Raw genomic sequence first — 27,880 nt, 5'->3', positions numbered from 1 at the left:
AGCAAATGCAGCACGGTGGGCAGGCCCTACTATACCTTCTCTCTCATCTAAGAAAACCAACTCACTAGCAGACATGAGCATAAAGCAGTTTGTAACGTTGAGTAAACAGGTGAAGAATCACATATCTCAGAACATAAGTTACCCTTCACGGAACCGGCGTGCAGTCAAGAAATGAAAGTGGCGCATTCGTGTGTTGTGAGTTGCTGGATTGCGAAAGACTTGAATAGGAAGTTACTCTGTACCCCGTTGAGAGCTTAACTTAAAAGCCGATTCAGTGCATGTTCTTGGCATGGCTCAGAAGCAATAAAAGCTTGTAAAAGAAGCAAAAAAAAAGGTGAGCACTGAAAAATGAAAGAAAACAATAGATCTGAGAGAAAATAAAAGCGGACAAAAATTGTTGTTGGCAGTGTAGACAAACAGCAAGCCTCTGGAAATTTAATGTTAGTGGTTAAAAAAAAATCAAACAAACACTCAGAGAAAGGCTGCTGCGCATGCTTCAAGGCGGAGATGCAGCGCTGGCTGCTGATGCCGCCGGAAGAGAGTCCTGTTTGGCCGCACTCGGGCCCGTGCTGCTCTCAGCAAATAGCTCATCCTCGTCGTCAGACTCTAGGACCGAGCAGCCAACTTGAATGGCCACTTCCATGTCGGGCTCCGGTTGCTGCGCGAGGTCCATGCCTGCAGTTGAAAAGGTCCGATTGGTGCTGTCCGCACGTGTGCCCCACCCGCAAATCGACTGGAAGAATTTAACGGTGCATTGAACGGCGACACACACTGCGTGGGAGATTTCTATACCAAAAGTGTTTAAGCTTGCCCCAAATAGATTTCATGTCCAGCCATCATCATTGTACGCGACACTGCTATGAGAAAGTTGCGGACATTAGGAAATCTTTTGGGAGCTCACCGGGCGCCGTAGTGTAGAAGGCTGGACTGTTATCGCTTAACACTGACAGCGCCGTGTTAATAGAAAGCTATTTTTGAACTTAGTATTATAAATTCTAGAATACTACTGGTCTTGCTGCAAGACCATAGTAGGAGCAGTTCACACAGTAAAAAAGAAAAATCAATAACAAATACTTCACAAGAAGAAGTAATGACAAACGGGTGTAAGTAGACAAAGAAGGCAAGTTGGCAGTGACAAAACAAAAACACAGAAAGAACAAAATAATCGGCAATAGCAGGCCCAAGTTCACAATACAGTCAACTTCCTGTACACGATAGAAAGTTGCAGCAAGGTCAGTTTTCGTATCGACGGACACTGCTGCGCACCCATCAAACTCTATCTGTGATGCGAAGGAAGATGGCGATTCAATGTTAGCAATGTGACCCGGCCATCTAAACGATTCCATTCGGTAATCTTGAGCGAAAAATTGGAATGCTTGAACGTGTCCTCAAGACGAGGTATTCGGTCAGCGCGGTGTTTAAGCCGCGATGGTAATGTATTTTGACAAATAGATTTTGCGGTATTTTGGAATTAAAGCAAATAAAAACTTAAGATGTGTCTGCTTCGCTCCCGATGACAGCGTAGTAAGGCCGGATGGCGCTGCAAGGAAAGTCGGGGAATCGGTACGCTGTATTTGTTATGAATGATTCATAATGCTTTGCGTTGAGCTTTCTCTAGCTGTGTAATGTTAGTTACTGATTGCGGGAACCAAACTGTGTTCGCGTATTCTAAAAAAAATGTCTTAGGGAAGTGGTGTAGGCTATAAGTTTGGTAAATGCTGGTGTGCATCGTAGGCGCCTCCTCAACCCAACTTGTACAATCAGGGACAAAATCTCTGGACCGCCTGATCCGAAAATGGAGCCGATAGCTCAATCATAAACAGCCGGTTGGAGAGTGCACTCGTGGAGGTGAAAGTCAAAATTCTCTTCTTTCATCTCCACAAGTATGAACCCCGGCTAATAATAGAGCTATCGGCTTCGTATGCGGATCACCCGGTCCAGAGACTTTGGTCTCCGACTGTACATACCGTGCCACCGGTCGCCACACGCATGGACGCACACAGCCTTTCAAGCCCACCCCCTAAAATCGGTTCTGCTGAGGTAGCGTTTTTCTTTATCCCAGTTTTGCAGGTCAACCGACCTAATCCTCTTTTGCAGCCACCGTGCTGCACGCTGGCTGCCCAACCCACTACTCTTTTCACATCACACCCTCCTCTCTTCAACGCGGCTTCCTCCTCAGAGCAAAGGCCCTATTTAACTTATGCAGGGTATGTTGCTAGGCTAATTGGGTTTTGTCAGACATCATGGAATCACGGCGCTGGCAGACAAGGACACAGAAAGGACACAGTGTCCTCGTCTGCAAGCGCTGCGCTGTGATTCCATGATGCCTATTTAACACCCGCCATTTATGAACGCTTTGCCCATGCACGAAGAGGAGTCCTCATGTTGAAACATTGGCTAAGCACACTGAGGGTCCCTGCCCAAACCTTGTTCACTTTCTTTAGTCTCCGTAAATTAGGAAACGTAAGGAAACGTAAGTGACATTAGCAATGAGTGTCCCACATCAGGTCGGGAGTTATCATGATACTTAAGCATTTATGCGGGTGACCCTACGTTAGTGGTGAGCCGTTAATAGTGTCTGAAAAACTTCACGGATGTTTGCTGTCGTGCAAACTTATTTTGGCTTGATTATTGTAATTTGCGGAGTGTTGCACTATTACGTTATTTTCTCGAGTGAGCAGTTCAATGGCAGATGTTCTTTGGAGCTGCTATTCACCGTGTAGATAATGCAGTCATCTGCAAAGATTTTTGTGTTACAATTAATGCTTTTAGTTGTGTCATGAATGAAGGTAAGGAAACAGCGGCTCGAGGCCTGGTCCCCGAGGAAGTCCCGAGTAAAATGGGAACCTCGATACAATAACACTAGACTAGAACCGCCCACATAAATTTGGTCCCACCATTCGCATCAGTCGGACACATGAGTGTACTCCCTGCGCAAACGCACCCGACGGAGTAGCTTGCTGCTGCCCGAGCAGGTTGTTCCGGGCGAGTCCGGTCCAGTCTTGGTACCCTGCTGGCACCGGGTCGTAGCTGGGCCTCATCGGCGGCAGCGCGTTGGGGACGGGCGGCGGACCGGTGAACCAGTAGGGGGGCTGGGGTGGTTGCGTCACGACGGGGCCGTATGGCAGAAGTTGGGGAGGAATATCAGGCGTCGGCAGCAAGCCGCCGCCGCAGGGATATTCCGACAGTGAGGGATGAGGCAGCAGTGGGAGGCCGCTCTGCTCCGGCAGCAGCGGTGGGAATGCCTGCGTACCGCCCGCAACGGGTAAATGAACAGGCTGAGAGATCTGCTCCATGCTCTGGGGTAAGCAGTTGACAGTGGTGAACCATCACTGCTTCCTCGAGTAACTGCTAGCTATCCTCGTCGCCTCAGTTAGTGCAACGACCTTCAAGCAGCGGCCCAGATCCCTTGATGATGACGCTTTCTTTCACTAAAATGGCTTAGGATAGCTTTTGAACTTCCTTTTATATAGTCCCATCACTACGCTCAGTGTAAATAGCAATCATTCCCTCGTTAGCGGTGGTGAGTTTTAGAACAGGGCTTGGAGATTTCTGCGCCTGCAGGAGCTCGCGCACGTTTCACATGCTAGCTGCCTGAAGGGACGATGCGGGAGAGCAACTAGCTGCTCTGTTTGAAGAAAAGGATATTCCGCCTATCTCAACGTATGCGATGAAGTGAAGGCCGATCGTGCACGCTAAATACACCTCACCGCGCCGGACACTACAACAACAACAACAACGACAAAAACATGTTCCACGCATTCATTGCGAGACACAGCTTGGCTTTCTAACTAGGATCATTTGATATCGGCATAACTTTTGGAGCCCATCACCTTTTCTAGAAGTAATGTCCGTCGGCTACACGTTTTCTACGTTTGTTATAGTAAGCGTTAAATACGATATTTCCGAGAGCGTACAGATACCCGACAGTAAACCACTCAAGAAAGAGAGAAGCTCTAGAAGCTTGAACATGGTTTACCTTTCACAAGCATCAACAGTCCTTTCCGCTTGCTGCAGCCGCCAGAGTCATGCAGCAAATCGGCGTTTTGGCGTCAGTGTAGATCACGGAGAATACAGGGTGTTCAAAGTTAGGCTTCACGGATTAAGAAAAAAATGCCAAGAGCCGTACACAACAGCCATTATTGTGAATGGCCATTTTGAATTTAGTTTTCTGTCGATATGCTACTTCCATGACGAAATGGACACGCCAGCTCGCCCTCAGCCGCGAAATCCACGACAGGTCACGGTTTCGTGCGCCCCACCTGGCCCCGCAGCTTACACTGTGCGTGCGGAGAAAACAACCGATAATTGGGTATATGTCCACGTGTCTACGCCTCCGCTATGACAATACTCTGCTTGTCATGATGTTTAGCAGGCTCACACTTTACGGAGACAAAGAAAGACGACACAGGACACGCTTCGCATTCGTAAAGTTCGAGCCCACTAAACAACATGAACAGCTTCCTGTTTTGTTGAAATCTGCTGGTGTCGAGGCTGCACGTCGTTTCAGCAGCTTCGGAGTACGTGCGCCCCACGAGGCGACCGCATGAAACTCGTGAAGGCAGCCCGCCGAACACCTGCTTTCTTCGCATCGCCATCTGCAAACTTCTCGACTACCATACTGGAAATTGGTGCGGACTAACGGCTACAGCTTCACGAGAGATTCGGAGCATACATGGCGAATTTGAGCTTCCACACGAACGAGTGCTATAGCTATAAGCCTTCACCTGTCCACGGCCGGACAAGAACGGCCTTGCAAGGAGTATGTCGCGAGTCATGTGGCTTGCAAGGAACGAAGGACTTCCCATAGGTGGCGTGGCGTGCAGCGCATAAAATCACGTGTTCAGCCTTGTATCGAGAGCTCCCATTTTCATTTTCTGCCATGAGAATAAAGCGTAAAGTTTTCCTATCTGCGGCCCGTCTCTATTTCGGCGACCATCTCCCGATGTCAGAGTCCCAAAATGCCCGACGTTTCGCCCGGTCCATCGCTATTCCTGGGTTCACTCCTGCAGTAGGCCCATTGAAACAATTGGTGCCGGCTGTGGGTCCTCGCAATAAGGCATAGACGCGAACATGCGAGCGAGCGACGCGCAAGCACCGCCGCCACACGTTTTCTCGCTCGCTGCTCCTTGGCGTGCTTTCCCTCTCTCACTTCATTCTCCCCCTCTCTTCAGACCACAAGGCAAACCTACATGACAACGACCTTCTACGTAGAGCAAAACAGCTATGCGCATTTCCTTTCCTCAAAACCGATTTATTGTGACTGGAGATGAGTCGCTAACAGCTTTGGCTGTAATACTGATATGCCCCATTTTGTCCCTCGTGCATTTGGTGCCGTACCTCAGTATGCTGCTGCACTTCTTGGAACATGGGACCCCGTTTCAGATGCGACCCCGGTGCCAAGCAGGTGAGCTGCCTGGCAGAGCACCAGGGCCCGGCACCCATCTGTTGCGGCAGCTGGTGGCCCAGCTCCAGGTGCTGCTGGTGCTCTGGCTGTATGGGCAGCTGCCTCCACGAGCCGCCAGGGTAGTCGGCCGTCATGGGCTTGGCACCCATGGGACGCGGGTGGGCAGCGCCACTTGCCAACGGACGGATGGGAGGAGTTGGCAGTGGCTGCGGCGGAAATTGCTGGGGCTGAACGGGAAGTATGGTTAGAGCGTGGGGGGCGGGCGGAGAGGGGGGGGGGGGGAACTTGCATTAGCATTCCGCACGGGCTGCATCTTTCCGAGCTTAATCATTATCGCTTGCAGCTAGCACTGAGTTTCCACATTATCAGTTGAGTAGTCATCCTTAAATTTTTTTTCTACAGTCAGGCCGGAATGAAACGCGAGCAGCGCCGATAAACTAAGCACAATATTTTAACTTTCTACTTCCTGCTATAATATACGCCTAGCCAGATTTATACTTACTGGCACTCATGCATACACAACACTGGCCCTACATTGGCATACTCAAGAATAGGTATTATTTGAGTGAAATACAAGACTTCTTTGACATTAGATGGCGCTTTATTGAATTTAGCTGGAGATTTATAGAAATTACATTAGCGAAAATTAAGAATTTTGGAAGCTTTGGATCTAACTACTCAACCTGTCTCGTTCACATAAGCCTAGAAAGAAGTAAAAGCGAACATTCATATTCAGACATATTTTTGCAAATTAGTGCTATTTAATGACTATCGGGTTCGAATTTGAGTACGATTTCCAGTGAACGAGACAAAGTGGCAGTTTCAAGGAAATCTGCCATTCAGAGGGTCAGCACTGAACTGAATCCAAATCGCGCTGAAGGTTTACTGCATCAGAGGAACTTTCAGTGTTATGATAAATCACGGAATCGTCACCATAGAGCCAGGCTTCGAAGGTAATACCCGAAACAATATCACTAATATCAATCAAGAAAACAAGTACAAAATTCGCCCTTGCGGTACACGAGAGGATACCTTGTGTACCTTGTGGTACACATAATGAGAGTAGCAACCGTTAATCAAAACATGCTGCATTCGGTCGCCAAGATACGAATGAAGACGGTCAAGGCCAGTGGAATGAAGGCCGAGACAGGACAACTTATGTAGTAGCAATGTATGTGGTAGCGAACCAAAGGTTCTTGCAAAGTCGAGATATATTTGATAACCACGGTATATGAAAAAAAAAAGGTCATTGCAAAACTCAAGCAACTGAGCAGATCAAGAGAAACCAGTGCTAAAACCATGCTGAACTGCTGCTAAACACTCATATCGGTCAATGTATTTTATGACTGCACTACAAATTACATCTTCAAACGTTTTGCAACAAGCACTCCTCTGAGAAACGTTAACAATAGAGCTTTTTGAGCAGTTTTTATGTACTGGGACTACATTAGCATTTCTCCAATAGTTGGGCAAACAGGCAGAGTGAAAAGATTTTCGGAACAAAGCGACTAAGTACGGGGCAATTATATACTCGCATGATTTTAAGACATAGAAAAAGACGCTATCAGAACCGCAGGCAGACGAGGTCTTGTTATTATTAAGAAGTTTTAGCCCACCTTGGTGGGTAGTTTCAGAAACAGTTACGGTCATAGATTCACGTGTCTCCGGAAGTTTCCTGAAGTACATTGGCGCAAGCGCAGATTGAAAATATTCGTGAAAAAAAAAAACACCTTACCTCCATTATTAGCAATGAGCGAATCGTCGGCGTCGAGATTAGGGATTGCGACTAATTTACAATCATTAAGTTTCAAAATTTTCCACAATCCCTTGGGATTACAACGCAGTTACGAATCTAATCCATTAAAGTAGCTATCCTTACTAGCATTAACTTCAATTTTTAACGCATTACGAAGAACACACGTTGACTGCACTACAGCTGGGTTATTTTTTTTTTTTTGGGGGGGGGGGGGGTTAGGATTTTAGAAGGCGGTGTCTTCTGCTTATAAGTAATCTGGTTTGTTGCGTGATTCGCGGTTTGTCGGGTGCTGCTTTCCGGAAATGTGTTTAAAGCGAACCCATTGAGCATCTATTGAGTTAGGTGGTCCAATTTCTTCTTGAGTACCTCCCAGAAGAAACTGCAATCTAAACACTGGCTGAGGTTGATAAAACCGGGAAGAAAGAAGCAAGTTCGTATTCAATGAAACGCAGTCACCCTTATCAGAAAATAAAACCTCTCTACAACGACCATAGGGAATCAAACAGAGGTTAGATTGGGCTAGAGGAAAACAAATGCTCTGCCCACACCGTCTTGGGACACAACGGGCAGGGGAATCAAACAATGAATAGGTTGGGGCAACCTAAAAGGAAATAAAAATAATAAGCCCCTGGCTGAGGGGAATCAAACAGGGAGAATACCGTACATTGGCAAGAGCACAACTTCAGTCGCTTATTCCCGAAATGATCACAGCATACCAACAATTGAAGTCGGTTGCCGAAAAATAAATCTAATACTGAAGAAGAATACTGAGTTTGCCCAGGAGGCTCATTGACGTACTGATAAAGGCCATTACTAGTAATCAGTTCGTGAAAGGCTAAAGACAATGCAGATTGGTTAGTGCGAATTGGTTGTCTGCCCATTTGAAATCAGGCATGTTAAAGTCCACACCAATAAGAAACTCGTTATTTACGGTAAGCAGAAATTCAGGTGCCGCGGTGGCTCACTGGTTATGGCGCTCGGCTGCAAGACCCGAAAGACGCAGGTTCGATCCCGGCCGCGGCGGTCGAATTTCGATGGAGGCGAAATTCTAGAGGCCCGTGTACTGTGCGATGTCAGTGCACTTAAAAAAAACCCAGGTGGAAGAAATTACTGGAGCCCTTCACTACGGCGTATTTCATAGCCTGAGTCGCTTTGGGGCGTTAAACCCCCATAAACCAATCAGAGGGTATCTGAAAGCACCAAGGTTGGTAGGAGAAGGGGGATGATAAAGAGAACCAAAGGACAAGTACTGTACATTGTTCAAGCGATGGTTGCACCAGACTGACTCGCAGCAAACTAAGGGTGCTATGACCAACAAAGAGCGAAAAGACGAATCAACAAATAGACGCCTTCACCATGAAAATATCTGTCGCTAGGTTACACATTATAACCAGTGGGGAATAATTCCGAGATCAGAAATGGTACCGTCGAGTCAAGGTTCATTATCGATTATAACATGAGGTCTCACAGGTGAGATGGCGGCCAATTCATGAGTTTTATTCTACATTGTCCCGGCAATTTATAGTAAGGGTTATCAGGTCAAAATCTGATAAACAGAAGGCTCAAATGAAATGTTCGCACCAGCAGTTGCCTTGCTTTTTGCTATTAATAATGTCTCGTTGCATAGCAAAAAAGTACAGGATATGCATCTTCGCTTCTCAGTTCGGACCGATAGTACATATACTAATAAAGTAAACAAAGACGACAGGCCAGGAAATTGCAGGGCAGTTGTTAAAGTATCATGTTAGTGCATGTCGAATGCAGCATCGAACGAGAAAAATCGGCCCATTCAAGAAAACCTAAGGCACAGTAAAACGAGCACATCTCTATAGACAAGGTTATAGTGAGTAGTGAACGGTACGTTTGTAACAAAACAGCAAGTACGCTCTAAACAGAAAGGAGCAGAAAGGGAGTAAGCTTATTCGCTTGTTACTCCCAAATCGACTTATTCGTGTTTAGAGTGTAAAACTATAGCACTGCAGCATTTCTAAATAAGTGTCCCGTTTTGCGTACACCGATTCCATCGATCATCGCGCCCTCACCAGAAGGCCGGGTGGCATGGGCGCTCCTTCCCTTCCCAGCAGGCCCACTGGGGCAGAACGAGGGCCGTCCCGCAGCTCGAAGAGTTTCAGCCACTCTGCCTGCAGCTCCGGTGACAGTGTAGGCGTGGCCAGGAGTGGGGAGCGTGGTGGGAAATCGTCGCGGTCAGGGTCTGGCCCCTGATGCTGTTGATTCTGCTGCTGCTGCTGCTGCTGCTGCTCCTGCTGTTGGCGCTGCTGTTGGGGGGGCTTTAGCGCGCGGCAACCGTTCCTGGGGAAAGCAACCGGAGAGAAGAGGGTGAATGCGACACTCCAATGAAAAGGCTCGCATCCATTCACGTTGACCGGCACCAGACTGAATGGCGAATATATCGGTAACCAGAAGGGAAAGCAAAAAAGCGACAGCAAACGAGGTTAAAAAGCTGTCATATGTAGTATGACAGGTCTCGTGGTATGCAGATAAACCACAATTTCGCTAAATCCTGTTTTCTCACAGGGAAATAGTGGGCATGCTGATCAGAATGACCAACATAGTTTTATATTACTCTGCAGATGAGCTTCCAAAAAACCCGAAAGTTCGCTAGCTCGACCCTCTTCCAGCGACGACTCATCGTGACTTCTACAGAAAGCGAGGAGGTCACACCAGTTATAAATGCTTCACTGGGGTGGTTGTTAAGTTAAGTGTTCTTCGTCATTCTATCACTGAAAAAAGCCTACTAGAATGAATCTTCGGTCACTGACCATATCAAAAATATTATGTTGTTCCCAATGAAGAACCTGCTGTGAAAGATGCAGCTTCTGTAGCTTTAACTAATCGGCGTAATGATTTTGCGTAAGCCGGGTGAAGATTTATTTTTCTGTTGAGTGTAATTGACGTCGCATGTTACTCTCACTGATTCTAGGTGCAGTCACGCAAACAGATTCTTCCGGTAGCAACGATTTCCACGTCATCCCAAGCGACTACATGCACTGTCTTTTGCGCGTGTTCTGCCACGGCACTTGAAGCTGTCCAATTCTTGCAGACATGATTGCGGTGCTCTCCAATATAATTAGACCGACCCACGAGGCATGAGTAACATTCTCGAAGAACTTGGCGATGGTTGTGATGCACACTGTCACGGCTTCTTTGTGTTATTTTAGACGCCAGAACGCATTGTGCGTGGTGTTTGGAAAATAAAATGTTGGCATTTAGGTTTGACAACTCGCGTTTGCACTTTGTCCTCTTGTGGGTGGTGTATCCTGTTTGAACATCGCGCACAACCAACTAGCTAAGCGCTCTATACTATTAGACAAGTTCCCAAACTCAGCTCCCCGGATCATGTGAACGAAACTGGCGTATGCCAACAGGAAATACAGTCGCATGAGTGCAGCTGTAGTGAGACATGGCTGGACAGTGTCATTATTCATACATTTCCACTTCAAGGTGGCTATCAGTGCCATTTGGCCTTTCTTTTCGCATCTTTTGTTTTCATAAACGCGTGGTTAGAGTCAAGTTGACTGCTTCGCTTATTGCGCTCGTCTGGTGTGACAGTGCGTTATCTACATCCAAACAGAAGGTCCCCAGCATCGAGCTTACGGTAGCAGTGCTCTCACAGCAACAGCAATAAAACATCACCGAGTGTGCTACAGTAGAAAATTTATGCATGCTGAGTGCTCACCACAAGGTAGCAAATCTATTTAGTGAAATATTAATTAGGCTAAGATTATTTGAAATCATGAGTGGCTCAAAACTAGTGAATGCAGTCTCATAGGCAGACAATTATTTCAAATAAATTTAAACAAAGAAAGGCACAAACTTCCATCAACAGCCAGACTAAGACGCAATAAGAAAAAAAAAACGGACTCCCGGTCAACAGCGCTCCACCCTCAGCATCAGTCAGCGCTGTAGCACTTCATTTTGAGAGTGAATTTCAAAAGCGTAGCAAAATGGGACGTTAACTCACCTGGTCATCTCCGATTTGCGGACGAGCAACAAATCGTTGACCATAGATTTGCTGCTCACGCGCACCTGCGGAAAACGAGGATGAGACAAAAGCGAGATAAATGAACCAAGGACGGGAAGTAATGATCGACAATATTGAAAGGAAACAACAGCTTATGACAAGCCGCGAGGTACTAGCAGTGCTAGGGGAATGAATCTGTCTAGCGCGAACAGGGACCGCAAGTCTGGATCACGAGAGGAAATTATCTAGGAGAGTAAGAACGGGGAGTAGTGCATCTGGCAGGTGCTCTCAGGTCATGAGTAGAACGTTACCAGTATCCCTCAAGAGGGAAGTATGTAGTACCTGTACCTCGCCAGTGCTCACCTATGGGGCAGAAACTTGGAGGCTAAAGAAAAGGCTTGAAAATAAATTAAGGGCAGCGCAGCGAACTGCGGAAAGGAAAATGATAGGTGTAACGTTAAGGCACAGGAAGAGAGCAGAGTGGGTTGTGGTATAAACGCGGGTTAACGATGTGCTAGGTAAGATCAAGAGGAGGAAACGAGCATAAGCGGGACATGTAATGCGGAGAATAGATAACCAGTGGTTAGTATGGTGATGGAGTGGATACCAAGGAAGATGAACGAAGAAGGGGGGGAGAGAGTCAGGAGGGCTGACGAAATAAGGAAGTTTGCGTGGATAAGGTGGCCGCAAGTGCCAATGGACACAGTTAATTGGTGGTTAGTGGGAGTGGTATTTGTCCTTTAGTGGGGCTTGGTGGGACGATGACGGAGATGAACCTAGCGATATGACGCTGTTGATGGCACTTACGGAGGATAAACAAGCAGGAGTCCAACTAAAGAAGTTCACTCTGTGGTTAGCCGTGCGGTGTGTTGGGATATACAAAACAAAATAGAATTGCCCCTGCGAACAAGCATACAGTACTGAAAACTGTATGCGCCACTGAATTAGCGTAATTATCTTAAGCTTTAATTAAAGATCGATTTATTTACTCTGATTATACTTTCTTTTATCTGAATCAACCATTTCGGTTTTTAAATTTGGCGCCGTTATTACTTGCCCGTCTACTTACTATATTCCCGTCCAGCCTATTCAACCGTCCAATTGTTTTTGCTGATAATTGATTAATTAATCTAGGTCAATGAAACTTTTCGTTCGATTAATTATCATTAATCAGATACGTGTCAATTCATTTCTTTATTTTTACTTATTTGGCTACCTTTGCCCTATTTTGCTGCCCACGGCTGTTTTCCCGTCCGCTCACTTTATCGACGTCCGCGATATTTCGACGTTCTTTCGATATTTTTGGCTCTAATTAATTAACTAATCATCCTATCGCCATTTTTTGCGCAGCATCCTCACACCATCCTCTTTCGATCACAATCACTCGTTTGATGCTACCTCATCTGAGAACGTCACAACTGCTGCGGACACGTTTTGCGGACACGTTTTGGTGACACGACACCGCCGACACAGCCTAGAAATGCTTTCGCATTAAAAAAAAAAAAGTGTCGACGCGGCGGAAAGAGGTATAATCCGGGGCGCCCGATGTGGCGCTCAAGCGGCGCCGCGGATGTTATGGTTGTGTTTGGCTACAGGCCTGTGTCATTGACGCGTCTCTGTCTCTTTCTGCGCTTCAGCGAAGTCGACAGTAGTGCTGTGTGGTGTGGCATGACCTTGCCGAGACCCATTTTCGAATGCTGCTATCATCGTCTATAACCCATAATGAACAGTACTACGCCGGCACTGCAAAGCATTTCTTGCTTACATCTACCCTTGACAACGACAGAGAGTGCATTTTTTTTTCTTGCCACTAGATTCAATCTCATGACGTCAAGATCGAAAAGGATTCCGTGATCATCGTTCGGAAGTGAATGACTGTGTAGGCCAGCTTCAGGGATTCACGGCTAAAACCTGTCTTGACGTCACAGCAGTTTGCTTGAAAAAATATCCAGTGATGGCGATACCTGCATTTAATTTCATTTCACCATTTTAGCATATAAAACCCGTTTTCGGCGAAGTTAGTCGTATAGCCGTTGGAATGCGGTAATCTGTCGATACAGGCGAACGTCAATTTGACCACAGCCTCCGTTTACCTGAGCCGCTTGAGACCGCGCGGCGCTCTTGTGACTACTCACTCCAGGCACTCACCTCGCTGCTGAGGGAGACAACGAGGAAAGCAGTGCTCTGCAGCGAAAAGCGTGAGGACGCGTTTCTCGACGGATGCGAGTCATAGCGCAGCTCCACCAAGCGCAGCGTAGGCTCGTACTCAGCGCCCACTTTCATCGGCTCCTGCGAGGGGAAATGCAGGCGCGACAGTTTTCTGTTAAGTGGCGCTGGGTCCATGGTGCTGGTGCACCAAAAACAGTGCGGATATCTGAATGGGTGTTACGGTGACGTCCAAGGGTTCGAAAACCTAGGACTCCTTTTTCTGTGTGTGTTTTCAGCACTCAAGACGGCTTGACAGATAACTCGCAGAGTCCACATCAGACTTCGTTTACGCGTGAATCACATTTTGCCAACGGTTCGTTTCCGGGCCGCAGCATATTTACGGCCATGCGTTTCTGCAAGCCCCGAACGAATGCAGAGAAAAATCCGTTGTGCGACCCTCTTAGCTCCTGGGATGGCTAACGCCCAAACGGGCAAGCGAAATCCTACACGAAATACTTCGACATGTAGGAGGGCATAATCCATGGCACGGCTCCCACATGTCAACAGGATTTCACGCTGGTAGCATCTGCAGTCTGTTTTTGAAAGCATACAGTAGTCAGCAAGGTCTTAGAATGTCGGTAAACCCTTACAAAAATGGTTGTCAACTTTCTTTAGAATATATATTAACATTCCATTTACTCTAGTAACCTAGTAGTAACTTTGACATTCTGCCAGCGGGCCTCGAGACTGCCAGCGGGCCTCACTCGAGCAAAGAGCGTGCATGGTGTCCAATAGCGTGATGTAAACACACACAACAGAGGCGATGCTGCAGCGCGGGCTTGCAAGTTTCGCATGTAACTCTAGTGTGCGTGCGAACACGCGCGTTCCGAAGGTACACACACATATAGTAAATGGCATGAGCCAAGCTGTGCAGAGTACACACAATATGCGAAAATAAAAACCGAAACCAGCGACGTTCGCCAACATCATCATTATTCTTGATTCTGCAACGCGATTATTTGGAACTCGGTGCAGCCGTACAGCCGCGGCCGCAGCTTTCCGCATCACCGCATGACCCCAGTTGCGTCGCCTGTAGCCATGCCTGTAGCCATGGAGTTTTTTTTTTCCTCCATGCCTGTAGCTGCCCGCTTTCCTAAGCTTTCGTTCGCAGCGCCGCCGGATACGAATGGTCGTGAGTAGTCAGATTTTTTCTCCTAAATAATTATAAATCTGCTGACTTCGTAATTGAAACAAAATATTTCATTGTTTCATGCAGCAAGTATGCGGCAAAAAGAGCTTTATCAAAAGCGTTTAACGTCAAGCGACTTTAGCGCCACCTTTCTGTTCGCCGGTGGCGGATTGAGCGCATCGTCCGCGCGCTACGCCATAGAGAAAGATATTGACTACACTACCTTTTTTAGTACGCTGAAAAGACTGTTGCCGAGTTGCGACGGTTTTATCTGTGGTTGGCTTTTTCAGCTTGTTTGTGCTGAATGTCCGGCCTCGTTAGTGTTATGTTAGTGTGACTGAACTGGGAAGATGACAGACGGCTCCTGCGCTGCGGAAGACGTTGTTACGCTCATGGAGTTCTCAAAAACTGCTCTGACGTGCTGCACCGAACGCCACGCCGAAGCGGCCGGCTCCCGACGCCCGATAGAAGAAACGGCAAGTACAGAACTGGAAAATGACTTCTGCGATGTATTGGAGGGATGCATGAGGGCTGCGAATGCATTTAGGGTTGGTCTTTACGATTCTTGTTCGCAGTGAGGTGCAAAATGCGAGTACCACGCGATCGTTTGCAGAGAGGTGTTCTGACATGCTCGCTCGCCAACTACGCAGCTTTTAAACCCGCTGCCTTGCGCCCTTTGCGTCAACCCCTCGGCGAAGAAGTTATGTGATAGAATTTGGTTTCACACTGAGAACTATAGGGTGCGGCTTGATTCGTTAGTCCGTCTGAACAGGAGCAGCGCGTCAACAGTAGACCATTGGAACGATAAGGGCTTGTTGCGGCGTACGTCTTTTGATTCTGCTGCCTGACTGTTTACTAGATATGGAGCATTGCCCGTTCTACGTCGCAGTCACATCAAGTGCTGTGGTTCTTGATACCTCTGGTCAACGAAACGACGATTAAAAGTAGCAGAACCGTTCCATTGCAGTGAAGCTCAGATAATCGCACAATGGAAGGTTTGTTGTCATTTTATTTGAATTACATTCAATACATTTACCCCATTTTCAGTCTGAAGCGATAAAAGTATAACGTGATTCGCGAATAATAGCTCTAAGAAAAGTATGACTAGCTTTGTAAACCGTTTTTATGCAAACTATTGGAGGAATTAGCCTCCACTCCTGAACACATTTGGCCTGAATAGCCAGAGGTCGTAATGGGATGTGGCTTCTGTGATGATGCTTACGAAAGTATGGTTCTAATGCAGCCTTTCTTCAAGTCAAGCTTTGTACAGCTGCTCCACCGGTGGTATCATCACGCTGCTATTGCACCAGCTTTCATCCGTCATTGAGCCAACGCAACTTCAACCTGAGGCAAATGGCATCAAGACCTGCTGGTGCAGCCTATCAGCCATTGACACTAGATATCAAGCATGCCACCAGCAAAAGGATAGGTACAAGAGTGAGTATCACAGGCAGTCGTTTTTTTCTTTCTTGTCTTTGCTTTAGCGTGACAGAAGTCTTCTGGTCCAGGATGCCTCTCTCTTTCATGTGTTTCTTTTTCATCTTTTTAAAGAGGACCAAGAGAAAGGGAAAAGATATTTTGGGCGTCATGAAAGCACTGCTCTAGTCAAGCGCATTGTGTTATAGTGTGTAATGCTTTTTACAGTTTTTTCACTCATGCCTCTCATGCTTGGGAATCTTCAGTATAAGACCAAATAAAAAAAAATTACTTGCTTCATGACCTTTATACAGCACTCTAAAAGCATCGATTAAATTTTATAGGTGGCTCAGTGGCTATGGTGCTCGGCTGCTGACCCAAAAGACGCGGGTTCGATCCTGGCCGCGGCGGCTAGAATTTCTTTGGAGGAGAAATTCTTGAGGCCCGTGTACTGTGCGATGTCAGTGCACGTTAAAGAACCCCAGGTGGTCGAAATTTCCGGAGCCCTCCACTACGGCGTCTCTCATAGCCTTAGTCGCTTTGGGACGTTAAACCCCATAAACCAAACCAAACTAAATTTTATAGGGTTAGTTCTCCAGTACCTACGTCTTACAAGTTATGGCATGTTTGGAGTGAACCAGTGGTGTGATAACTCTATGGCAGACATAGCGGAATGGGCAGTACATAATTGAATATTAGCGTTCAAGTGGAGCACTCTGCCTTAAAAGCACAGGTGTGGCTAGCATCAATAATTCATACCCTAGCAGATTATCCTTGCATTACATGAAACCCTGTAAAGCTTATATTGAAGCTGTACAGAAGAAAGGCGTTTGTTCGATATGTCATGAGCATTGCTGAGGTTATTTTTCTTTCACATTACCTTTGTCACAACTGACTGCACTGTACAGTTGAAATGCATTTAGAATCTTTTGGATATTTGTGTATTCTTGTTTTTATTCATACCGACAATCAGTTACTGGTTGCATATTACACTAGCTGAACCTACGTCCACAAATATTGCCGTGACCATAATGAGACCCCTTGCTTTACTTGAACCAATGCATTTGATATTGCCTCTCTCCCGAGCCATCAAGGTTTGCAAATCACTTCATTTGCTTTCACGAGGCATTTATTGTTGCATTTCGTGACAGGTAACTGCCTAATGAACAACCCGAGTACTCATTTTTATCTTTGGAACGCTTCTTTACTTGTTTCCCTTGTATTCTTAGCTTAAACAGATATGAGCAAGCCTCAGCACTGGTGTGATGTGCTGCAGGACAAATAAAAAACTACCAGTCCAGCTGCTCCCTTAGGGGCGTGGTGCTGAGGCTTGGGTCTATGCAGCTTTACTTACAAGCATTGTATCTCATGCATTATGTGTCTTAATATTCGATTCATTTGCATTAAAAGTGCCACTTTGGTGTCCTGACAAACTTCTCACCTCTGTACTATTTGTTTATACATTTTCCCCCAATACCTGGTGTTGCTCCAAATGGTGCTACATTATCTACAAGCAGGTAAATAAAATGAAGAGCAAGTAAAGTTCAGTTACTTGCTACTAGCTGCTCTAAGAGAAAGAAACGTGCACAAGTTATAATGCAATGTGTCTGCACCACTGCTTTTCAGAACAAAAGCTGCCTGAATTTTTGTACAGACCAGTTAAGAAACACGAAATAATTTTCATATTTGATGGCCTGCATGTTATCTTCGCATGACTGGAATGGCTAAAGATATCTTTGTGGTAGCCTAATTAGGCATAACATGGTAATGTCAGTTCCTCTGAATATCATTCAGTCTTCGAATGGGGGTTCAGAATTGAACACAACAGCATGTTATAGCTTTTTCTTGTTCAAGGAAGCGTAGCATTTAGTTCTAGTCTTGTGACTGCTGCTTATGCTGTTACTCAGCGCTCTTATCAAACTCACTCAGAGTGCTGCGTTTTAGTGCACATTTAACTGATTGTTTGATTTTAAAAGAAGCTACTCTAACTGTATGCCTCGAATCATTTTCTTATGCAGTTCTCTTGCTGCTGCATTCCGCCATGGAGGAGGCTACCTGTTGGTGCTGTTGATGCACACATCTCATCACCTGGATGCTACCCCTTCCTGCTGATGATGCAGACAATTAACGACAATCAGGCTGCCTGATACTGAGGACTACTGTCAGGACGGCGCACCAAATAGCGCACCAACAAGGTCACACAAGTATTCCTGTGCTAATGTATGTTTATTAAAATAAGCTCAAATCTTTATATCTACATCGATGTAGATTTTTAGCATACATTGAGAATCCTGTTTGACTTTTAATTCGCTTGTGTTTGCAGCCTTTAATGTTGGTCTTAAGACAGTGTAAGCATTGTTTCACTGTGTGAGATTTTTTAGCTATTTTAAAGAGGTGTGTGTGTATGCATGCACAGTTTTTTTTCCACAGGTTCGTTAGTGGCTCATGGAACCCTCATGTTACAGAAGAAATTATTTCACTTCTGTGTTGTACAGGAAAGTGAGCAGTATTTATATGCACCAGGTGTTTCAGGGAAAACTAGTTTTCAAAGATATGGCTTTTGCGGCATAGTATTACCAGTGTTAGCAGACACCAGAAAGCTGGTAAATTGTATTAATATGCTGGTTAACTAATTTCTGATAATTAACTTTTTAACTAACACAGTTCAGCAACTAGTTGCAATCATAGATTTGTAACTGGTCGTTAGTAGTAGCCATATCAGTTATAGAATTTCCAAAACATGATTACCCTTGCTGCTGTGGCTCAACAAAAGTTGGCTGCATCATGCGAAAATACATGCGCTTTTGAAAGCGTGCAGGCAAAGCAACCCCTCCAGTGCATGTAACTGCTACAGATCTCTTAATTGTATCTGGATGCCTAACTCTAATAGTTAAAAGGTCTATTAATAAAAATAAGCTAACCAGCATACTATGTCAGACAATTCACTAGTTTTCTGGTGTCTGCCAACTCTGGTAATATTTCTTTGAAAAAGCCATATTTTTACCTCAAAACTATTTTTTGAAAATTACTTATTCTTCCCTGAAACACTTGGTACAAGAACACCTAACCGGATGTAATTCGCAACGTTTTAGCTGGAGGGCCAGCCGTTTTGAAGTGTACTACAGCATTTGAAGCACACAGCTTTTGTTTCGAATGCTGTAGTGTACTCGAAAAAAGGATAGTCCTTCAGCCGAAACGTCGTGAGTTAAAACCTGTTATGTTTTCAATTTCTGTGTGTCAGTTGTTACCAAGAGGGAACTGGGGGGCTAGGTCTTATGTGCCGAAGAGAATATTCTGTTCCTCTATTGTTCTGTGTAAAATATTGATGTGTCATGCACGTGTTGTAGCGCTTATATTTATGCTTGTGTGCAATGAATGTAATAATTTGCATTTTGCTTGAATTATTCTTTAAGCAGTCTAGGGTACAGTGTTCACAAAATGATTTTGAAGTGATAAAACAATGTTGATAAAAGTGTCATACAGTAGTTAACACACACGTTTCGAAACGTTGATAAGTTGACGGTTGGAATTATACTTTCTTCGCACTTCAGTCTTTTGGATAACGGTGGCCAAATGTCGGAAGACCGTTGATAGGTTGTTGGTAGACATCGTTAGTAAGTGGTTAATAGGAAGTACAGCTTTTGTCAAAAGTTTGGAGCCCAGGGGGTTTTCTTTTGAGCCACACTGTGTCGTTCTTAATGGATTTCTAGCGCTCCAAATTTCCTGGACATAACAAGATTTCTGATACTGCCTCCTGCAGTAGGTAGGACTTCCATGAATGCTCCTGGAGTCCCAATATAAAGCTTGGAAGTGAACCCCCTGGGCTCTAAACTTTTGACAAAGACTGTACATAGAAACTGTCGATAAGGGGATAATAGGAAGTATGAAGACTTTCTACGTACTTGAGTCTTTTGGATTACGGTGGCCAATTGTCGGACCATGGTTGATAGGTTGTTACTACAACGTATAAGGACATTTAAAAGACTGTTCAATGTTGATAGGTTCTATTAACAATTGTCTGAAGATTTTCTAAAGAATCTTACTAAAAAATTTTGTGAAAAAGGGACAGCAAGGAATGTTTTTTTGATTTTCTGCTTATTTGGAATAGTGAAATCTTGAACATTATATAGTGTCTCAGAGCCACGTTTCCAAAAGAAGTGGAGCGCGCATGTCTGATTTCCTAGTAGTCTCCCCTAGATCGATCAAATTGCTTAATAAGGTGTGGGTTTGGTCTAGTTGGTAATCGATTGCTGTCAACAAAGCGCGTAGAAAGCAACGAAGACGAGTGCTTATCTGTGTCTTCTTGTTTTTGGCCTCGTCGTTTTCTGCGCGCTTTGTTGTTCAAATTTCTGCTAGTAATTCAGTTCGAAAGCAAAACAGTGAATTTTTTTTCTGAACTCAGCTGAATCTTTGCCAGGAACAATGCAGATTAAAAAGGTACATATTACGTTTTACTGGACGCTGGCTTGTATTACTCTGTGCTCTTTCTGCTTTGTGTAAGGCACGCGATTTCTTCACTTCGGTGCGGTAATTGGGACTTTTCCTTTTGGTTGCACGCTTAGAAGACAAGCGTAAGGTTGTTTGGGCCATGTGGGACAACGTGGCCCAAGCAACCTTACGCTTGTCTTCTAAGCTTGCACTCAGGCACTATGAGTGTGTAGCATGGGTCAGCTGACGACAATCCTTGGGTGCATGAATACTCGCCGAAATCAGTTTTTCGTGCTATAAAGACTGTTTTCCGGCTACCAGCTCAGCCAGAGCCTCTCAAGAAGTGTCTCCACAGGCGAAGATAGAAAGCCGCGTTCCAAAGAATGCATTCCTTGTAATGCACGTATCCGAATTACCATGTTAGACGAAGCGCTCAGATCAAGTGATGCGCGGCTCTAGTTAACATCATGTGATACCTCCGGGGATATCCTTAGGCATTTGTGACATCTGAAGGGTGTTAGATCTTGAAATGGTTCTGTGAGATGGACCGCCATCGAAAACACTTTACTAAAAGTGACGCGTAGCAGATCACAAATAAGTCCACTGAAGCAAAGTGGCAAGCAGAGAGGCGTAAAACTGGTGCTGTTAGTGGTAACATTGGCTATAGTGGCTGCTAAATAAATGCTTAAGTGCATGCTGTTTTCTCTAAGGCTTTCAGTAAAATGAGTTTTCTCTTTGGCTATATATCTCAAAATGTAATTTTTGTAACATTTGATCAATTATTAGAACAATAAAGAAGATGGAAGGCTGATTTTGCTCCGGCTTTAAAGAAAAAAAACGGAATGAGGAATCAAATGACCAAACCTAAATTAGCTGTGTACAGTAGTAGCTGAGAAAAACATTTCGAAAAAAAAAATGTGGGAAAGACAACAGTTACGGCAGCTTTTGGTGTAATGGCGGAGAATGAAGGCGAAAGAGTAGTTTCCTTTCTTTTTTCAAATTAGTCTCTGGTCCCATCAATTTCTTTTTCTAACTTGGCAAACTGTGATACAAGCTGTAGCGGGCAGGAAATTTACTTAGGATTAATTTTCTAAGCCCAGTGCAGCGTTCAATAAGTCATGTGGCCGCATTATGACACTTCTCATCTTACTGAAAATGTGGGAATCACACTGTCTTGTGATATTCTAGTAGGTCACAAGCAACACGTCAGTGCAAAAACTTACCGCGCCCACTTCGATGCCGCCGTTTGCGATGGTGGTGAGATTGAAGTACAGCACCTCATCCATCCACTCAATCCCGATCAGGTTGTTTGGTCGAGGCGTGTAGTAGGGTTCTGTAAAATGTGGCCGTGAGTTCCATGCGTACAATTTCATACTTGGGTGGGAAGGAAGAAAAAGTCGCTTCACTCTTCTATTTGGTCTCAAGACTGAGCATGCAAAACAACGTTGAAAGAGAGAGCAACCAGAATGCAAATTTTGCTAAAAAGCCACAGCCACCGGCAATTAGAGATACTGGCCGCTGAAGTGCAGCCGTTTTTCCGAAGTGATTTCATCCTGCGGCCAGGAACGCAGCCCGAGACGCAAGCTACCACACATGCCAAGAAACAAAAGCTTGACTGATTCCCGTTTTGGTCCAGTCTGCTAGATTCGAGACATTTCCTCTCATTGCAAATTAGGTGACTGTCGAATTGGTCCACATATGTGGAGCTTTTAACTATAGCAATCATTATCTTATAGCTGCCATGGATTTAACCACTTCAGATTAAGTGTATGGCGCATTTATAGTTGGATACGACTTAATAACGATTAGACAAATAGCCCTCAAAAGGGGGCGTAGAGTAGATGGCTTCAATAGATTTTCGTTGCATGGCGGTTAATTCGTGGTCAACCCTCTGTAATGCTAGCGTGATGGGGAATTAACCACGGAAACAGCAAAATCACGAAAATCTGTCGATGTCATTGGCTGGGGAGCTCCTTTGAGGGGCATTTGCCGCTTAGTCCTTGAGTTGCATCAGGCTGTAGCATGAAACTGCCGCCAGTGGACTGCTTTCTAAGTAAAGGCTAGAGATCTGCACTAGTTTTCGTTCCCGAACTGCTGCCTATACTGTTAATACAACGCACACTTGCGTGGTGTATCAGCCGCCTGAGAAGTGCGCTCAAGAAAATCCGCTATTCTAGGCACCACCTTTCTCTTGCTACTAAGTTCGCACTCTTAGCAGGGGTGACATTCCTTCAATGCAACCGTTATTTAATGGGAAGAGGACAGTCATTGCGAGACCTAAAAGATAAAAGAGATGACAGGGGGACATGAATAGGCTTTAGCGGCCCGACGACACGCGGATAAACTTAGCAAGCATGAAGTTCCTGGTGCATAGTTATGCAGAGCCTCGCAAAGGACAAAATGTAGGCCTCCTTTTATCACATCGGGAATCACTCCAGCTCCTTCTCATTGTAAGTAAAAGTTATGAGCATTCTGCGCTGTCAGCTCGGTGGCACCTGTCGATAGTTTACAAACAAGTGGGCTAATTTGTGATTCGATACAGGATCCATTTTATAAACTCCACAAGAATGCTTGAACAAGGATGCGAACAAACAGACTGGACAAGGCCGTGTCCTATCCCATTTATTTCGCTCGTATCTTGCTTACGTCTTCTAGCGCAAATACCAAATGCACTCTATACTTTGTGCCGTTTCTGAGAAATCAATGCGCTGCCACTCGCGTTCCTGCTGCAATCGCCAGGTAGCCTTTTCACCAAGCGTTCAAGTGGCTCAAACCAATCAACCTACTCGCAAGTAGAACGCGTGGCGGTGTGGACGTACCACGCATGGAGGGAGGCGAGTGTACATCGACTTGGCTGCTCTCTTCGCCGGTGATCTCCGCGAAATCCAGAGCCACGAAGTACCTCACGCTGTCAGACAGGCCATAAAGAATGATGTGCAGGCAGGGGAATCTGCGAGTATATAAGATGTAAGCTAGAGTTGGTAACAAGCGAGCTTATAAACGCCATCTAGGGAACAAAGAAAAAAGCGCCGAAGTTAACGCCGTCTACCTCAAAAGAGACATGAAGCGTCGAGTGCGTACCCATAAAGAGCAGAAGGTTATCCTCGAAAGCACAACTAGGCGTTTCGAGTTACGAACAGATAAGTGCCTGTTTTACACACAGCAACTAGTCCGAAGTTTCGGCTTGTCAAAATGTTGACACCAGTTCCGCGAACATGGACCTTTCAAGGGACGCTCAGTGCTCGTTAATCAGAAACTACAGTCGCGATCAATTTGAAGGTGATCGCGCGAGCATCGACCGGCGGGCCTTTCAAGCTGCATAGCGGCCGATATCGAAACTGTGACGATAAAGATTGCGTTGCCTTCTTTCCCTCGTAGGCTCTTTCGGGCTACAACCGTCACCCCTATGACTACCTCGCCACCTTTTTTCTGTGCTTGTTCTCTTTCATGGAAACCATGTGTCCGCGCCGTTTCCTCATATCGTGGCCGATAATATGATCGGAATGAATTTGAAGGTTATCTCACGAAGGGCGACGAATCTTTAAGGCAGCGTTTTCACGTGGCACATTTTTACCACACAAATGCAGAATTATGACAGCTTCCTTCGCCCTTTGGCTGTTCAAAAAATGCCTCGCAAGGCGGCTTTTTCTAGCATAGGTTGACGCTCGCACGGTTAACTTCCAATTGCGTCCGGTCTAACAGTATAAACAAGATTACGACACGTGCGTATCTGTCTGCTGACGCGTAAACAAAACAACGCAATTTGGGACTTGCTTGAAGGGAGTGACAGCAGCTCAAGGAACAGCGAAAAGAGAGAGGGAATCTAGTATGATGTTCCCCTCACCACGGAAGGTGATGACGTAACGTGGCGCTGCTCCTTGCCTCGGTCGCCGCTCGAGCGATCACCTTCATATTGATCGCCACTGTACAAAGCCCCCTGCGCGACTTGCGCGCTACGGCGACCACAAGAAGCGAGAATGCAAACACTAGTTCACCCAAGGCACCATTCATTGCGCATTAAAACAACAGCAGCATGCTAGGACGCGTCTCGTTGAAGCACGTTCAGGGTGCTGTTCACGACCCTTCCAATGTCATGATAACATTTTGGCACTCGAGAAGTCTGTCGCCTCAGCTCACATTTCGGCGGAAAACCAAGCGGAAAAGCGCGATCGGCTCAGAAGCAATTTCTGCCGGCGGAAAAACTGTTTGCTCGCCGCTAGACAACAGACTCATTGCATGTGACGTCACAGAAGCCATGGAGGTGGCGAGGGCATAAGCTTCCCCAGTGCACATCAAAGCAGACGCATCATCAGCGAATTGGAGGATTAGATAAGCACGCAGCCTTTCACCTTGGTCTTGCTCCACCAACATGGCAGCCAATATGACGTCGGTGCAAGCCACCCGTACGATGAATGGAGTCATGTTACCGGTCGGGTTTAACGTCCCAAAGCGGGACATGAGAGATACCGCAGGGAAGGGCTCCAGATTAACGGGACTATGCAACAAATTAATTGAGACTACGTAAAGCAGACGAGAGATAGGCATTCCATCATTCGTCACCCCAGCGCAAGAATTTTTAAGCTAGCATCAGTAACAACGAAGATATAAACGATTAAAAATTACGCTCCTCCTCTCCCCCTTCAACTCGTACACGCGGGGCACCAGAAAAAAAAATAAAGAAGGGACTGGGCCCCGCCCATGAATACGTCATTCGCTGACGTTCGGTTTGCGACTTCCGGTTGTCGTATCCAGCACCCCAGCAGCAGCGTCGTCAACGTCTCTCCGGTCTCTCTTCGCCTCGGGCGGACGAAAAAGACGCTACGAGTGGCTCCGGAACTCTCGACAGAAACAGACGGCAGAGGTAAATTGAAACCATATGCGCGAAGGCAATGCCCTGGCTAGCGCTTCCCCGAGGGGGTCGCGCGGCGGCACGAGCAGACGATTTTCACGGCTACCGGAAGTGTGTCCGTGACGTCGTGGCTGCCGTGGCTAGAGCGAATGACAGCGTGTGGTGACCTGCCGACGTCACGGGACTAGTTACGTCTATTTTTTTCAATTTTAGTTTCAAAATCGGTCACTACGAGGACACCAATCGGCCCGCGAATTTAAAAAAACACGGTTTTTAAAAATTCCTAATAAATTGCCGGCTCAGTTCTGAAGACTCATACTTGGTATGAATGCTTCTTAGCATCATTTCTAAGCATTGAAAGCATTTACAAGCGACTTTTAATTGCAGTCCCTTTAAGGGCAGTGACAGCGCGCAGAACACGGGGATGGATGAAGACTTCGGTACTGCAGAAAACTGATATTTTGTTGCGAAAGCAACACTACGCTATTCGCCGAGCCATTTCGTGGAGCTCTGGAAAGGCCAAGCTGTGCATGCGCGAGGAGCGGGTGACGTCACATGGAGCACAGCTGGCGCGCCGGGGCCTCCGCCGGAGCCGCCTTCGCGCGCTCTCCATCGCCTCGCCGACAGTCTCCCTCTTTCTCTCTCTCCCTCTCTGATGCGCAGTAGCGATTGCGCATCGCCATCTGCGTGGTTTGTGGTGTGTATAAAATTGGCAGTGGCTTATGCCAGGATATACGTAGCGTGAGGTGAGGGCGAGGTGACCACATCTCGGTGGACACCTGAACCAGAGGGAAGGCACATAACTGCCCTCTTGGAACTGTGGACACCTCAACCATGCTTTAAGCTAAGTGGCGGTAGTGACAGGTGTGCGCTGCATGCGTTGGCATTGACAACGTTATGACAGAAACGCGGCGCTGAAGCCATAGGCCGTCGACGTTCGTTGTGTTCATTGGCGTTGGCAATGTTTTACACTCCGATCATTTTAAGGAAAGGAAGTGCGCATAATGGTTCCCCGGGTCAGTGGACGCCTGAATCGTGCTTATAGGTACGTGGGGTGATGACAAAGAGATGTCAGCTGCAGGCATTGACAAGGTTGTGCCAGAAACGCGGCGCTGAAGCCATAGGCATCGGCGTTCATTGGCGTTGGCGCTGTCAACGTTTTACACTCCTATCATTTTAAGGAAAGAAAGGCGAGCGCGCGCGGCGAGGCACGCCAGCTGTGCGTAGTGACGTCACTAGCTCCTCGTGCATGAGCAGCATGGTCGTGCAAGAGCACGCGAAACGGCGAGACTGTGGCCAATGTAGCTCGCGCAACAATATATGGCAACGTGCAGATGTTGCCTTCGCAGTCCTCCAGGTTTAACCAGAGCTAAACCGCAGCCAATTTTTTTGCGCTCTCTTCCATCTGTGCCATAGGTGCGAATTTTCTCCGAAACAGTCTCGTCGCGTGAAAACGCTTACCAGACCACAATTGCTCTTAGTGACAACTGAGCAGCAAAATAGGGTGACTTTAAGACGGTAAGTCATTAGAATAATTAAACATGACAAATTGCGTGCTGCTACTAAGTACGTGTGCTCTATTCACATAATCTGCATGCTGTACGCACGAAGAAATGAGAAGATCATGGAGCCAAAAACACAGCCACGGGAAAGCAAGAAAGAACACGTCTCCAACTGTATCGCCTCGTACCCTGTCTCGCAATAGAACAGTATCGCACCCATAAATGCCACTGTGCGTCTACCAGTATACTTCGAAAGAACGCCGGTGATATACGCGCGGCGTTATCAATCGTCGCCCCCCCCCCCCCCCCCCCCCCCCCCCGTTGGCCTCCAGACACTGATTCCGGTTTAGAGGCCCGAATTTTCAAGCCTTAAACAACGGCGCAGTACAAGACGTGCGTTGCGGTTGCCATAATTTCACTGGCTGCAAGTAATATGCCTGCGCTGAATTTGGAGCTACGCTTTCGCGCTTCACTCCTACGTACTGTGCCTTGTTCCCTGCTCAACTGCCCCGAAAAGGCGCTTTTACGTAGTCCTTTTACGCACCCTAACACGCGACACGTCAGCGCACAGAACACAAGATCGCCCGAAGCGCGCGCTCGCGCCCGGTTCCATGAGCCGACACAGAGGCTGGCCTCACCTTCCACCAGTAGCCACCACGATGCCGGTCACTTCGTCTCTCTGGATGTCCCGTGCGTTGTAGCCGCCTTTGTCGCCGCAGCAGCAGCTCTGCGCAGACTTACGGCGCGCCTGGACGGCGACGCCGGGTTCCGACGCTGCTTCGTCCGTGGCGCCGTCCTTAACGTCGTCAGCGCAGAGGACAGGCTTGGCGTGGCTGGCTGCCCGTTCTTGCTCCGCTCCTAGGCCATCGTGCGCGCGAGGAGAAAGTGCTGCCACGAGGATGCCACGTGCGCCGCTCTCCTCGTGGCTCGTTCTTTCGAGAATCTTGCCTGGCACCATGTCGATGAGGATTTTGCACGATGCGATGTTCAAATCCCTGTCCGTTGCGGTCACCGCCAAGGAAAGGCACTACACACTTCTTCACGAAAACCTAGCGCTCAGTGTGAAAGGTTCTGGTGGCGAACCAAGATGCGGCATCATGGAATTGGCAACAATAAATTCCACCTGCCAGGCTAGAAACACTGATGGAGTTTCAGAAAACGTCGGTCTGCCACTTAACTAGTTATTTAGGTCTAGTTTTGAAG

At 46.6% G+C, this 27,880-nt stretch overlaps 1 protein-coding gene and 1 long non-coding RNA gene across 3 annotated transcripts; one reads left to right on the top strand and one right to left on the bottom strand.

Annotated features, from left to right (window-relative positions):
- Window positions 1–394: 394 nt before the first annotated feature.
- LOC149350305 (uncharacterized) lies at window positions 395–27,880 on the bottom strand. Of its 2 annotated transcripts, none has more exons than XM_089576872.1 (9): window positions 27,316–27,880; window positions 23,146–23,276; window positions 21,550–21,659; window positions 13,294–13,434; window positions 11,146–11,210; window positions 9,206–9,473; window positions 5,341–5,634; window positions 2,945–3,245; window positions 395–675 (listed from the first exon to the last, which is right to left on the bottom strand). In XM_089576872.1, the coding sequence occupies exons 1-9, from the start codon at window positions 27,633–27,635 to the stop codon at window positions 497–499; spliced, it is 1,809 nt and encodes a 602-aa protein (XP_089432998.1). In that variant the 5' UTR covers window positions 27,636–27,880; the 3' UTR covers window positions 395–496. The 2 variants fall into 2 exon arrangements, with proteins under 2 accessions (XP_089432998.1, XP_089432999.1); XM_089576873.1 differs by having other exon boundaries at window positions 5,341–5,613.
- LOC149350306 (uncharacterized) lies at window positions 14,658–20,352 on the top strand. Its single transcript, XR_016290320.1, has 3 exons — window positions 14,658–14,958; window positions 15,726–15,919; window positions 17,917–20,352. It is a non-coding gene; the product is annotated as an uncharacterized LOC149350306 (long non-coding RNA).

Source organism: Amblyomma mixtum, chromosome 3 (assembly GCF_055824585.1).
Source record: "Amblyomma mixtum isolate Tamu chromosome 3, ASM5582458v1, whole genome shotgun sequence".
In the NCBI taxonomy this organism is placed as follows: Eukaryota; Metazoa; Arthropoda; class Arachnida; order Ixodida; family Ixodidae; genus Amblyomma; species Amblyomma mixtum.
This window is presented reverse-complemented; position numbering and strand designations above follow the sequence as displayed.